Genomic DNA, 13,342 nt, shown 5'->3' with positions numbered 1-13,342 from the left:
TGAAGGGAAGGGAAGGCACTTTTAGAAGTGTTTAGATGAGAGAGGTCTAGAATAGGTCCCTAAGTGCCCTCTTTTCTACAGTCTGGAGTAGAACCTGTTTCCTTTTGTGACACAGGCACCTACCTCTTGAATAGTACCCTGAGCCAAGAGATTTTGAAGACTCTTTGGGGGAAAAGGGAAGTTCTTCCTGAGGAGGCTGTGGAATGCGCATAAAAAGAGGATGGGATTTCCACACCATGAAGTATCCCTGAAGAATGATTGACAGAACCCAAGAATCCTGAATGATCCAAAGAGAAAGGGAGAGGCAAAGAGAGAGAGGAATGTGGCTGGGAAGAGATGGTTAGTCTCACAGCACCTGGTTTGGCAGGAAAAGAATGCTTTGGAGTCCCTGAAAACTGAGTACCCGTAGCAGGAGGAGCCCATTTGCCACTCTTCTTACCTTTAGTAGTAGGGTGGGATTGCCTACGAACAAAAGCAGGCTTAGCGGGGTAATTTTTCTGAAATTTAGGATCAGGAAAAAGACATACATTTAAGATCCTGTAAGGCCTTACCATTATCCTGAAGGGACTTAAAGAAACCAGGAGCAGTTTCCCCAAACAAAAGTTTAGAAGCCAGATATGCATCCATCGACTTAGCTTTAATATTATCAGGTAGAGGCTGAAGCTTAAGCCAAGAATACCTCCTCAATACTGAACCAAAAATAGCAGCCCTAGAAGAGACATCTGCTGCATCATAACTACATTTAATAGAATGATGAATGGCTTGAGAGGAAGTCCCTAACAAGGAAAGAGCAGAGGTTTTACCCTCAGTCTGGAAAATCAGAAATAAATTCACAGTCCTGAGAAAGAAGAGCCAACACATACCTAGACATGTGGATCGGGCAAGGGTGGCCTAATGGTTAAGGTGTTTGCCTTACAAACACAAGGTGCAGGGTTTGAGTCTCACAAGGGATAATTGGCTAGGCTTAAAATGGCTCGCAAGTGTAGTTTGCTTAGTACTAATCTATGAACCTATAATTAATGGCCATAAATGCCAGTGTAGCAGAAGTGTAAACCTTCTTACCCAACCTTTCCATAGTTCTGCTCTCCTTGTCAGAAGGCAATAACTTGGACGAAGGAAACAAGTGAGACAGCTTATCAGAGGCTGCAGACACTGCAGTGGAGTTAGCAACAGGACATTTATATAGGAAAAACAGTCCTCAGGCATCCTATAGAGCCTGTCAAGCTTCTTGGGAACAGGGGCAGCGAATCAGGCATATGAGAAGCATTGGAAAAAGCATCCAGCAAAGCAGCCAAAACAGGAGGATTAGCCACAGATTTAGGAGATGCCAACTGCAGCAACTTATAGTACATCCTATGGATATCAGAGACCTGAGCACAATCCCACTTAAAAAATCTGTCGTCTTAGACATTGTGTCCGCAGAGGAAATTTCCTCGAAAGGAACATCTGGGCTAATAGATTTCTTCTCCTCTGACTCAAAGTCCAAAGGAGAAGGAATTTGATTAGAATAAGTCAGGAATTCATTATCAGAATCCAACTCATGCTTAGAAGAATCCTGTTCTCTAGGCCTTTTAAGGGGAGTAGACGACCAAAGAGGAGCAGGAACTGAAACCCCTTGAGGAAGTTTAAGGACATTCAAGCAGTAAATAACCCCTGAGTGAAGGCCTGCCACTTACCTTTTTTGAATCTCTAGGAGCAGAAGAAACATGTTTAATGTTTTGTTTCTTTTTTAAAGGAACTTCCCCTCTAAAAAACAGACCCAGAACAGGAGTCGAGAACCGTAGTAGGAACTTCTTCCCCTTCTAAAGATTGAGAAACTCCCCTAGACCCCTCAAGAAAAATCAACCATGGTTCTCCCTGAACATCCAAGATGAACACCTGCAAAGCCTCTCTGGACATGCTGCCAGCTGGACCCTCCCTGGCCTCTGACATGGTTTCAGTAGAATAATCCAACAACACAGCCAGGCAAGCCTCTGGGTTTGTAGTGACCTCAGCAGAAACACATGGCAGAGACAGAACAGTGGAAGATCCCATTCATACCTTTTTCACCTTCTTCTTCCCTAACGGCTGACCCTCGGGATGGGAGATTCCTTCCATTGTATCTTTAGTGAGAAGCTTAACATGCTGGTTCTCAAGATAAAAGTAGAGGGAAGAAAGTCTACTGCAAAGGGTTTTCGGAACAAACACCTGACAAATAGAACAAGACATATTGTCTTGAGAGGCTGCTAGGCAAAAAAGACACTGGGGAATCTGTCTCCCACACTGGCATTCACCCTTCCTGGATGATATTAACCTCGAGGAGCACTAAAAAAAACAGGAAAAAACAAAACCCCCAACAGGGCACTTATCTGCAGCTGCAAAGAAGACAGCAAGCAGGCATAGGTAGTCCATGGAGAACGAAAATGCATTCAACTGGCAGAAATGGACACAGGAAAACAGACCAATGGTGAAAAGAACGTTCAGAACTGGAGGCAAAGAAGTTCTTTTTATGGTAGACCTAAACGTCTTTGTACCGTATGCTACACATGGAGCATTTGGGTGATGTTCAGTGTACCTTTTAAATAAGCAACAAGTAGTCTTTAGTAGACTGGCCAGATATTTGGGCTTCCGCAGCAGGAAATTCCATATGGTAATGAATACTGCAGCAGTGAATGTAAGAACCTCTTTAGATCCCCATCCAGTTGCCTAAGCCACTTGAATTGGGTAAAGGAAGGACTCTTCTTCACATGGATAGTAAGCTTGTTCCAGAAAAGGGGTAGTCTCTGGGATATATACCTGTCTCTTCAGAAGGTCATCATATATATATTACAGGCAAAGTATAAGTCTTTAGAATAGGTAATTCTGATGCTGTTTGTTTTGCAGATATAAAAGATGTCCATCATAGTGGGGGTCTGAAGGTGCCCTGTATAAATCTCCTGTTAACAGCCTATAGAAGACTGATTACAGTGATAGTGCTTTGAGAGGCTCGGCATAGGTTGTGTTATTTATGCCCTGTATTCTTTTAGTTAGGTGCCTTTGAGGAATTTCCAGTTGTTGGATGTCTGATTATGTACATACCTAAGGGGAGCAATTGTACTCAGTGGTATGTTTGATGTGTGATGAATACTGTAGAACAATGACCTCCTTGAAACTTTATTTATAAGTTGCCAAACAAAGAATGATTTCCTCACAAGCATAGACATGTGATGGCCAACGACTAGATTACTGCCACCGTACGGCTCCAAGTCCCTGACTACTAGGTTGACCTTCAGGTGTGTATTCTCAGTATGGTAGTCATTATGGGCGGCCGACTTCCGGAAGGATGCTATCATGCATTTTTTGGGATTCAGTTTTAGTCCATGGCTCTGATACCATTTATTTTATTGTGACAGCCCTTACTGGAAAACATTAGTGTCAGTGGGGAATTTTGTAACTGCTCCTCATTTGCAATCATTTGCAAATTTTGTCGCCAAAGACCCTTAACATCAGCTGTGACTTAACAGAAGAAGATGCCAAAAAGGATCAGTCCCAGGACCAATCCCTGAGGGATTCCATTGGTCACTGGCCTCTTTGTAGAGGCAGACTCCCCAATTCTAACTTTCTGGGTCCTGTCTGTCAGCCATCTGGCTGTTCACCAATAGACATAAGAGTTTATACCTAACGTCTGGAGTTTGTCCACAATGCCGTAGTGCGGTATTGTGTCAAATGCTTTGGCCAGGTAAAGATAGGCGGTGTGAATCGTTTTGCCTTCATCAGTTGCTTTGGTGACCTTCTCAAAGAAGTCCACCTGGTTGAGTAGACATGACCTGCTCTTGATGAAACAAAATTGGGTTGGGTCCAGTGTCTGGAGGTTTACTCTGTCATTATTGATCATTTCCATGATAATTATTTCCATGGCTTTGCATATCAGACCAGTGTGACTTACGGATCTGTAATTTCTAAGGTCCGTTGATGGCCCACTTTTGTACAGAGAGATGATGTATGCAGTTCTCCATTTGTGAGGCACGAAGCCTGGTTGGAGTCAATAATAAAATAGTGATTTCAAAGGGCCTGACATGCTGTGTCACATGCTATTTAGAAAGCAGCCTGAGATAGTGTCAGGGCCCATTGATGCAGTGTTCTTGGCCTTAGAGAGTATCGAGAGAACATTGAGGACCTGTTTCATAGTGATAGTTGGGTGAGTTATATTTGATGGTATTTCTTAAGGGGAGGCTGGGGGTTGGAGAGAGTAGGTAAAATTAGAGTTGATGTATATGTTCATGGAAAAAATATTTTTACTTAATTACTCTTGGCATGGTATTGGTTAATTTATTATTATTGTTATTACTATTATTATCATTGTATGTTTTTTATTGTATTTGGGTTCCCTCCACTGGCGGTGTTAGCTGAGGTGCTATATTTATTACTTTCATAAACTTCTGAATTTACGTATTTTATATCATTAGCCATTTTATAGTAAGGAACAGAGTCTGCATGAAGAATTGAAGGATTATGGCAAAAGTGGGTGGGGGGACAAGAAGAAGAGAAAAACGTATCTTAGAAATTACAAAGGACTTTTATAATGAAATAGCCGGAAAGGTGAAAGGAGATAGAAAATGAGAGGGTTTTGACAAGGGGTACTCTTTTAGAATGCCTGCTAGAGAGCAAACTTTGTGGAAATATTTTGTGCAATGAGATGTGCTAGGATCTTAATTTTAAAAACAATGCCATATGTGTCATGCTGTTATTTTATTGTTATATTTGTCAGTTTGGTTAAAATGTTCATTTTTAAGCATGTTATTTTAAGAGTGCTATTTTTTTCACTATTGAAAAGGAATACTGTCCAGAATGTATAGTACTCTATAAGGTGTTGGGCATTAGTTGAGCTTCCAATAACCAGGTAACTCTACACACATAAGCTTGCTTGAGGTTTCACAGTGCTGACAGGGAAAAAAATGGCAACAGCAGTGCATTCTTGCTTTTTATCTACTAACTCGTGTTCATGCGTGGTGATTGTGAAAAGGTTATTTTAGTACATAAAATGCATACAGGAAGTTGGGCATCAGGAAAACATAGGCCATAGCTATTCTGGTATTAATTGACCATAACAGTTTTTGCCTTGTATAGCCTTACAAGTCTCTGACTGATCTTTATAGAGACTTGGTATGGAGGTAAAATTGGAGCTCATTGTCCAAAATGACCCCTAAGAAGGTATGGAGGTAAAATTGGAGCTCATTGTCCAAAATGACCCCTAAGAAGGTTTGCATTTTCACCAACTCAGTATTTGAGTGAAATACATGGACAAATTAGTGGAGGAAGTGTTGATGAGAATGCTACATAAACAAACTGCTTGCCTTCTGTTTTGAAAATGCTTAAGTACAGACTGGAGTTAGACAACCAGATGTGAACAGAATTAAATGCGTGCTAAAAATCTGACAGCACATCTGGCCCAGAAGAGGCCAAACAAACCAGCACTGAGTCTTTAGTGTACTTGGCTGGTGTGGCAGCACCACAGTATTTTCACGTCATTCACAAAGATAGAAAATGAAGTGGGCCAAACACATAGCCCTGTGGAACACTCAGATGGGCGACTGATGGGGAGGGGCATTGTCCCATCTGACAGCCAGTGTTTAGTCTGCCTTCAAGGAAGTATATGCATGCACATGAATACATATGGATGGCAGAATCAATACTTTTAGTCATTTAGAAAGTCAAGACTGGCAATGTAATGATAAATGTGAGAATGTGTAAAGTTGTCCAGTATTTTTTAAAGTGAACACAGAAGGGAAGTAGACCAGTAGTTATTGACTACAAGCTAAAGGACTACCTTTACGCAAAGGAATTCTTATTACTGACTTCCAGAGTTTGGGAACTTGGATTCTGAAATGTACAGTTGTTCATCAGAACAATAATGGAATCAATGGAGCAGCAGTATGGCAAGAAATCAGAAACCACTGAGGAAAGCGGATGGGGAGGTCTGCAGGCTGGCTGCAGGAAATAAAGCTCTAGTGGAAGTGGTAAATGTGCTCTTGGGTATAATATTAAAATTAATTGAATAACCTCTAACCAGTATGAACCTTCAGTTTATAATGAGTTAACTGTCAGGAATTGGCAAGTGTTGATACTATAAGGAGTATTATTACACTTGAGTTTTATCAAGGTCTGCCCCAATGGTACAGATTTTATCAAATACCCACGCAATTACTGTGTGTTCTCTACCATAAGAGATAACCAAAACTTCACATTGCAATGACTACCAATCCTTAGTGTTAGAAGAACATGACTGAGTATTGTCCTTTTAAATGTAGCTGCAGCCTGTATGACACAGAGTGAACAGTTTACAGCATTTCTGGAAGGCTAATAACAGTGCTAACATAGGTTCTTTTTACTGCTGCACAGTTTTTTTTAAATTTCCTGTATTTCTAAATGTTTGAACCAGTTTTTTTAAATTTAAATGGCATAAATCATTAATGTTTTTTCATATTTGTTAGGATGCTGATGTGAGGCTTGTCGTCATTGGACAGTGTTCTTATCATCATATTGAGGTAAGTGTTTTCATTTGCTGATTTTTTTTTTCTGCAGTAAACTGTGTACATTAATTGCATTAAAACACTTGGGTGTGGATGTTTCTTCCACCACTTTATTCATCCTCTTTTTTTGCTTACTTTTTGGCTTCTTGCAGCAGACTATTGGCTGCCATTAATTACTGCAGATGAATTTCAGACCATGATCTTCTGAGGAGATCATAGCACCTGGGACAGCATTAAATTGTAGCCAAGGAAGATTTTTCTTTTATTTTTGACTAGCCCAGACCCATCGCACGCTCATATCATCCAAGGGCTTGATCCACAATGGGCCTTGCGACATATCATCCACTCCACCTCATGCAACTCTGCCAAAAACCTGCCATCCTTATAGACAGAACTTCCCACACATCCCTGGCCTCCACCAGGGATCTGCAGCAGTGGAGAGCCCAAGTATGTGCAATCTCCCCAAGAACAGGAGCCAGTAATCAAACCCAGATCACCTATGCCACAGCCAAGGCTTTATCCATGCATGCCATCCTTTTTGTATGTCTGTATGTATCAGTAACTACACAAAATATATTTTTGTTTGTTTTTTTTAATACTAAAAATACTTTTAGTGATGTTTTTAAATTTTGTTTTTATTTGTACTAGTATGTTAAGTGCTGTTTATTCAACAAGTATATGCATATAAAAGCAAAGCAGCCTGACTAAAGAAGGTGAGAATATGCAGCTGATGCCAGTTCATCCAATATGGGGAACTGAGACTGTCCAGTCTGCTGCAGTACTGATTGTCACTGTGAAGAAAGAGTACAGCATGCAGCATATGGGCCAGAGACACATTCCTAGTTCTGCCATGCTGCAATACACAGTAGCCTTTGGGGAGGGATTGCATTTGTAAGACACACCTCTATCAATGAGAAAGCATAGTAGGCCCATACACAAACAAGCTTGCATTTCAGATGCCTAATGGTTGGGACTTAGGCCATTACCAGAGAACCCTAATAGCCACATAGATAATGGTCTCTCAGTTGTCTGCCTCCCTTTGGAGGATGAATGGGCTGATCAGTCATGGGAGGGCTGATGGTTGGTAGGCAGTGAGTGTAAAAGAGCACACAACAAAAAGCAAAATAACATACAGTAAACTCTCCGGTAACTGGAACTCAAGCAACTAGAACTCTCAAGCAACCAGAAAAAAAAAATTCGAAGAAATACAGTATAATTTTCATGTGTTGCACTTTCTTTCCCCCCTGTGCAGAAACATACCTTACGTTTTTAGAGTTTTAAAAAGGAAGATAGGAATAATTCCCTCTCTCCCCAACCTAAGAACAAGTCAAACCAAACAAGTAGTATAGGGAACAGTATTAGTCAGGCCTATTTTAATAGTAACTCTCAAGTAACCAGAAACTACAGTTATCTGGCATCTACCAATCCCCATGGGTGCCGGTTAACCAAGAGTTTACTGCATGTAGCATCTTATCTGACCTCCCAAACAATCAACAATAAACATGTAAGTATGCTTGCTGAGCCACTGGTGTTCACCCTGGTACAAACCTAGATCTTACTGTATTTAAATGCCAGACATGCTCCTGCATCACCCTTGAAAGATACACTTGTGCTAGGATTTACAGTTTACAGTTTAACAAATAAAATATGAAAATAGTTCCAAGATACATTTGATTGTGTGGCAGAAATGACATTTGCTTTAACTCTATGCTGTGTCATTGTCCAGCCCACATTATACCATATTTGATAAGCATAATTTACTACTGGAAACACATTAGCTATCTCCCAACCTAAAGATATAGTTATGCTAAAGTCCTTGGTCTTTATTTTCATTTTTGTTTTTGTTGGCTCAGAGGAACCAATTGGGCAGGGCCCAGGAAAAAAAGTTCCCATAACTTGACTAATAGAGCCATAGCTTAATTTACATTGTCATGGTCATGAAGACTTTGAGAGGCTGGTGTTAGCTCATTTGAAGGATATTATAGCTCCCTCATTGGACCCCCTTCAGTTTGCTTATCGAAAGAACCAGATGTTAAGTTGTCAATCTCGCCTTCATTCTTGCTGGATGGGTTCGGAGCCGATCCTCGGCTCCGACTCGGCACTAGCTTTAGCTCGAGAACTCCTTTTACCAGCTCGAGGCAACCCTATATCCCATGATGCAAGGCGGAACTACCCCAGATCTCGTTTGCCGCTTAGCGAAAGAGGTCTCCTTTGCCAGCTGAGGTAAGTTTTTCTTGTTAAATAAGAAAAAAGTTAGTTAGGGGTTTAATTTCCCTTCAGTGTTAGGTTAGCCTGTATTTAGTACAGCCCACCCTATTCCCTTCCTTTTTAAACTTTTAAAATAGTTTTTTCAGTGAAAGTTTTAGTCAGGCCTAGTTCCCCAAGTTATTCCCTTCCTGTGTGTCTGTGTAGGGATTAAGTTGTGTGTTTGTGGGGACTGTTTGTGTATATCCTTTTAGGATGTCTAGGGAAGGCAAGGTTCAGGCTTCAAGAAGTGTGACCAGTGCTGTCAGAAAATGTCCCTGACAGACGGTCACACTTCTTGTGTGTATTGCCTGGGGCCTTTGCACCTGCAGGACTCCTGTGCGTTGTGTCATGCCTTTAGCCAGCGAGTCCTGCAGGAAAGGAGGAACAAACTGATCCTCCGAGGTTTGTTGAAACCTGAAGGTTCTCCTCCTAAGCAAGGGGCAGGAAAACCTCTTAAGCCACCGAAGGCTCAGGCTACAGTGTCCAAGCCTCCTCCGGTGGCTCCGGGCCCCGTCGGAGCCGATATCGGCTCCGGCTGGAGCCGATGCTTCTTCTGCCAGAGTAGTGGGTTCGGTGCCGGCCGGCTCCGATACCCTGACTACTGTTGCCTTGTCGGCCCGGGCTGGAGCCGACACTTTATCCAGCATCGGAGCCGAGATCCTCGGCTCCATCTGGGGTTCAAGGGACTTCGCTCCGATGGCTCCGGCCCGTAAGAGATCCCGGTCCCCTTCGATACTAAGTATTCACTCGGCTCCGGGGTCTCCTCTTTTGTCGGAGCGGAGCCATCGGAGCCGATCTTCGAGATCTTCCAGGCTGTCTGACCACGATTTGGAGAGGGTGGTAAGCAGGCTGTTGAAGTCTCAGGCACTGGCCCAAATGCTCCATAGCCCGTCTCAACAGACTTCGCTACAGCCCCAATTCTTGAGATTCCTCCTCCGACTCCACACCAGAGTTCGGAGCCGGAGCTTCTTGGGACAGCGACTGTTTCGATGCCGGAGCCGATACATCCTTCGGCTCCGTCATCCTCTGCTCCGATCTCCTCCTTGAGACTTTCCTTGGAGGGATCCGGTCGTCGGGTTTCCACTGTCGGCTTCCCGGGGGCTAGTGGCATCGGACCCTTGTCCGACCCCGCTCTCCCTCTCGGAGCTTCGGCTTTGGTAAGCTCGGCGCCGACATCGGCCTCGGAGCCTTCTCTCTCCTTGGAGCCGACCATTCCTGTTTCTTCGGAGCGGGTGTGTTCAGGTCTCCCGGGGAGAGGAGCCTTTGAGGTGATGAGGAGTGTCCTGGCCTCTGAGCCTGGTCAACGGTCTATCCCTCTAGCTCCTCCCTCATCAGTGCCTGCAGATGCCTCTTGCCAGCCTCTTGCTCTCAGGCCCAGGGATCCATCGCCCCAGGTTTCCCCACTGGGAATTTCCTCCTCTTCCGAGGTTTCTCCTGACCCTGCAGGGGAACCCTCGGAAGAGGACGTAAGAGGAAACACACAGACTCCCTGAGTCTACTACATCTGATACCGACTTAGATGAGTCGGAGGGTTCCCACGGTCCCCTCTGAGGATGTCTCATTTTCAGACATCCTTGAGCTCCTCAAACAGAGGGGGAATTGGCCCTCCATTGACCCCTCCGAGGATGAGTCGGTATACCTGGAGGCTTTTGGATCCCGACCCTCCACCTCCTGGGTGTCTCCGCCTTTCGACCCACTCATGCAGGTAGTGGCTCGGAAGGCGTGGCGGCTCCAGATTCTGTGGAACCTGTCCCCAGGAGACCATCCAAATTCATCACGGCCCCTTCGGACAAACAGTTCCTGTCCAAAGGTGTCTCTGTTGATGCTATGGTGGTGGCGGCCACTAAGAAGGAACTGGAGGATCCTTCAGTACCTGTCCATCCTCCTAATAAGGATTCTAGGACCATGGACAGGTATGGAAAGCGGATGTTTTCTTCAGCGACCTTTGCAATGCGTCGCTGAATTACCTTTGTCACTTCACCAGGCTTCAACGAGATATTCTCAAGGAACTGGGAGAAGTAGTCCAGGATCCTTCAGCTGCTGGGGCTCAGGAAAAGATTGCCTCTCAGCTAGCTATCCTGAATTCGATATCTAACTCCTCCATGCGGCTCATATCTTATGCAGCCGATGGAACGAGCAGGGCCGCAGGCACAGGTGTTGCTCTTAGACGCCAAGCCTGGATGCGGCTGTGTAATTTTGTGGACCCCTTTAAGGCGTCCTTCACCAACACCCCCTTTGACGGTTCGGCTTTGTTCGGACCTCAGGTGAAGGATACTTTGACCAGATGTGAACAAGACGGTAAAACTCTTTCTGCCGTTGGAGTCCAGTTTTCCACTCCTTCTAGGCCATATCCCAAGGGTCAGAAGGGGGGGAAGATGTGGTTCCGTAAAGCCCAAGGAGCTACACCGGACACACGTGGTCAGTTTACCCCTAGAGGCAGAGGGGGTAACAATAATAGACGCCGCCCTAGAGGCAGGGGGTCCTCAGAACCAGGGCAACAGGGAGCCTCTTCCTGAGAAGCCCTTTCAGCATCCCTGAGGTGTTGCCCGACTGTCCACCCTTGGAGGCAGTCGGGGAAGAATTTCGCTGTACCCAGTAGCCTGGCAATCCCTATCACAAGAGAAGTGGGTACAGTCGATTATATCCGAGGGTTACAAAATCCCCTTGAAAGGTTTCCGTACCTCTACAATCCCTTCCAGACATCTCACCCGGTCAAAGGGATTTGGCAAAACAGGAAGTTTCAAAACTCCTGGGAAAGAGCCATCCAAACAGTGCCGGCAGACCAAGTAGGATCCGGCTTCTACTCAAGATTCTTTTTGGTCCCCAAAAGGACGGGAGATTGGAGACCAATACTAGACCTAAGCAGACTAAACAAGTCTGTCAAAAAGGCAAGATTCCGGATGGTCACGCTGCAATCCATTCTGCCCTTTCTGGGCAAGGACAACTGGATGTGCTCGATAGACCTTCAGGATGCGTACTATCACATAAAGATTCACAGACGCTCCAGAAGGTTTCTCCGCTGCTGGGAGCCAGTCATTACCAATTCAGAGCACTGCCCTTTGGCCTCACTTCAGCCCCCAGAGTGTTCACCAAATGCATGGCGGTGGTCACAGCTCACCTGAGACGTCGAGGATTCCAAGTGTTTCCTTATTTGGACGACTGGCTCCTCTCCGCCACCTCCAGGGATCAGCTTCTTCGGTCCAGAGACTACACCTTACAGCTTTGCAAGAGTCTAGGAATTTCGGTGAATTTCGAAAAATCCTCTCTGCTGCCTTGCCAGTCTATCACCTTTATAGGCGCAGAGTTAGATACCGTCAAAATGTTAGCCAGACTAACAAATCAAAGGATTCTGGACATCCAGAAATTTGTTCAGCTTCTGTTACAAAGCAACAAGGTCAAAGCCAGGTTTGTCTTGAAGGTTCTAGGCCTAATGGCTGCAGCCATTGTTCTTCTTCCACTAGCTCGCTTCCACATGCGTCTCCTGCAGTGGATGTTGTTCACGCAGTGGTCGTACCATCTGCCCATGAGACACGAGATCTTAGTGACACAGTCTTGCAGGGCTCATCTACGATGGTGGGTATCTTCCCTCTTCTTCAGCAGGGCCGACCATTTGTTCCCCTCCTCCAGTTGCCACAGTCACCACGGATGCCTCTCTGATCGGGTGGGGGGGGCATTATCAGGGCAGGATGGTCCATGGGACGTGGCAACCCATAGAATACCACCTGCACATAAATGTCCTGGAGATGAGAGCAGTGCTTTTAACGTTGCAAGCCCTCGACGACTTTCTTCCCACAGGGACTATTGCAGTACAGACGGACAACATGTCCGTGGTCTGGTACATCAACAAACAGGGCGGAACCAGGTCCTATCCCTTATGTCGAGAAGCTCTCAGACTTTGGCAATGGGCGATCTCTTCTCAGCGGTTTCTGATAGCAACGCACATCCCCGGCAGGTCCAACCTATTGGCGGACAGGCTAAGCAGATCTATTCTGATGCCTCACGAGTGGTCTCTCAATCAGTCTGTAGTGGATCAGATTTTTCTGAAGTGGGGCACCCTTGTTGCGATCTTTTGCTACCCTCAAAACAGCAAGTGCCCAGATTACTTCACACTATTTCCTCTTCCAGGCCAACCCTTGAGAGACTCTCTAACCCAGGATTGGCCTCGGGGACTTCTTTATGCTTTTCCTCCTTTTCCATTGATTCCACAAGTCATTCAGAAAGCCACCGCTTTGAGAGCCAAATTGATCCTCATTGCTCCATATTGGCCACGACAAATTTGGTTTCCGCCTCTACATCATCACCTTCTGGTGCAGCCCTGGCATCTGGACCCAGTTCCGGATCTTTTGATCCACCAGTCGGGTCAGCAGCACCGAGCCATTCATTCTCTCAACCTCACTGCTTGGTTGCTCCACTTCCTTCCTAGCCAGGCTACCAATGATTTCTGACTCAGTCAGAGACATTTTAGTGTCTTCTTTAAAGTCGTCCACTAGAACTGTTTATGCTAGCAAGTGGCGCCGTTTTTCTATTTGGGCAAACGCCAGAAATATTGATCCTTTCACCGCTCCTATACATTCTGTTTTGGATTTCCTGGCGGTTTTTCATTCGGG

The 13,342-nt window shown here is 44.9% G+C and overlaps 1 protein-coding gene across 1 annotated transcript in view; it reads left to right on the top strand.

Annotated features, from left to right (window-relative positions):
• The window catches only part of PRXL2C (peroxiredoxin like 2C), a 319,348-nt gene that overhangs the window by 100,439 nt on the left and 205,567 nt on the right, over positions 1–13,342 (top strand). The window contains exon 3 of the mRNA XM_044064212.1: positions 6,450–6,503. Within this exon, the coding sequence (XP_043920147.1) occupies positions 6,450–6,503 (54 nt within the window). The remainder of the gene's footprint in view (positions 1–6,449; positions 6,504–13,342) is intronic.

The sequence above is a fragment of the Protopterus annectens genome, chromosome 2.part2 (genome assembly GCF_019279795.1).
Source record: "Protopterus annectens isolate FY-2018-M chromosome 2.part2, PAN1.0, whole genome shotgun sequence".
NCBI lineage: Eukaryota > Metazoa > Chordata > Ceratodontiformes > Protopteridae > Protopterus > Protopterus annectens.
Note: the sequence above shows the minus strand (reverse complement) of the source record. Positions and strands in the feature narration are given on the sequence as shown.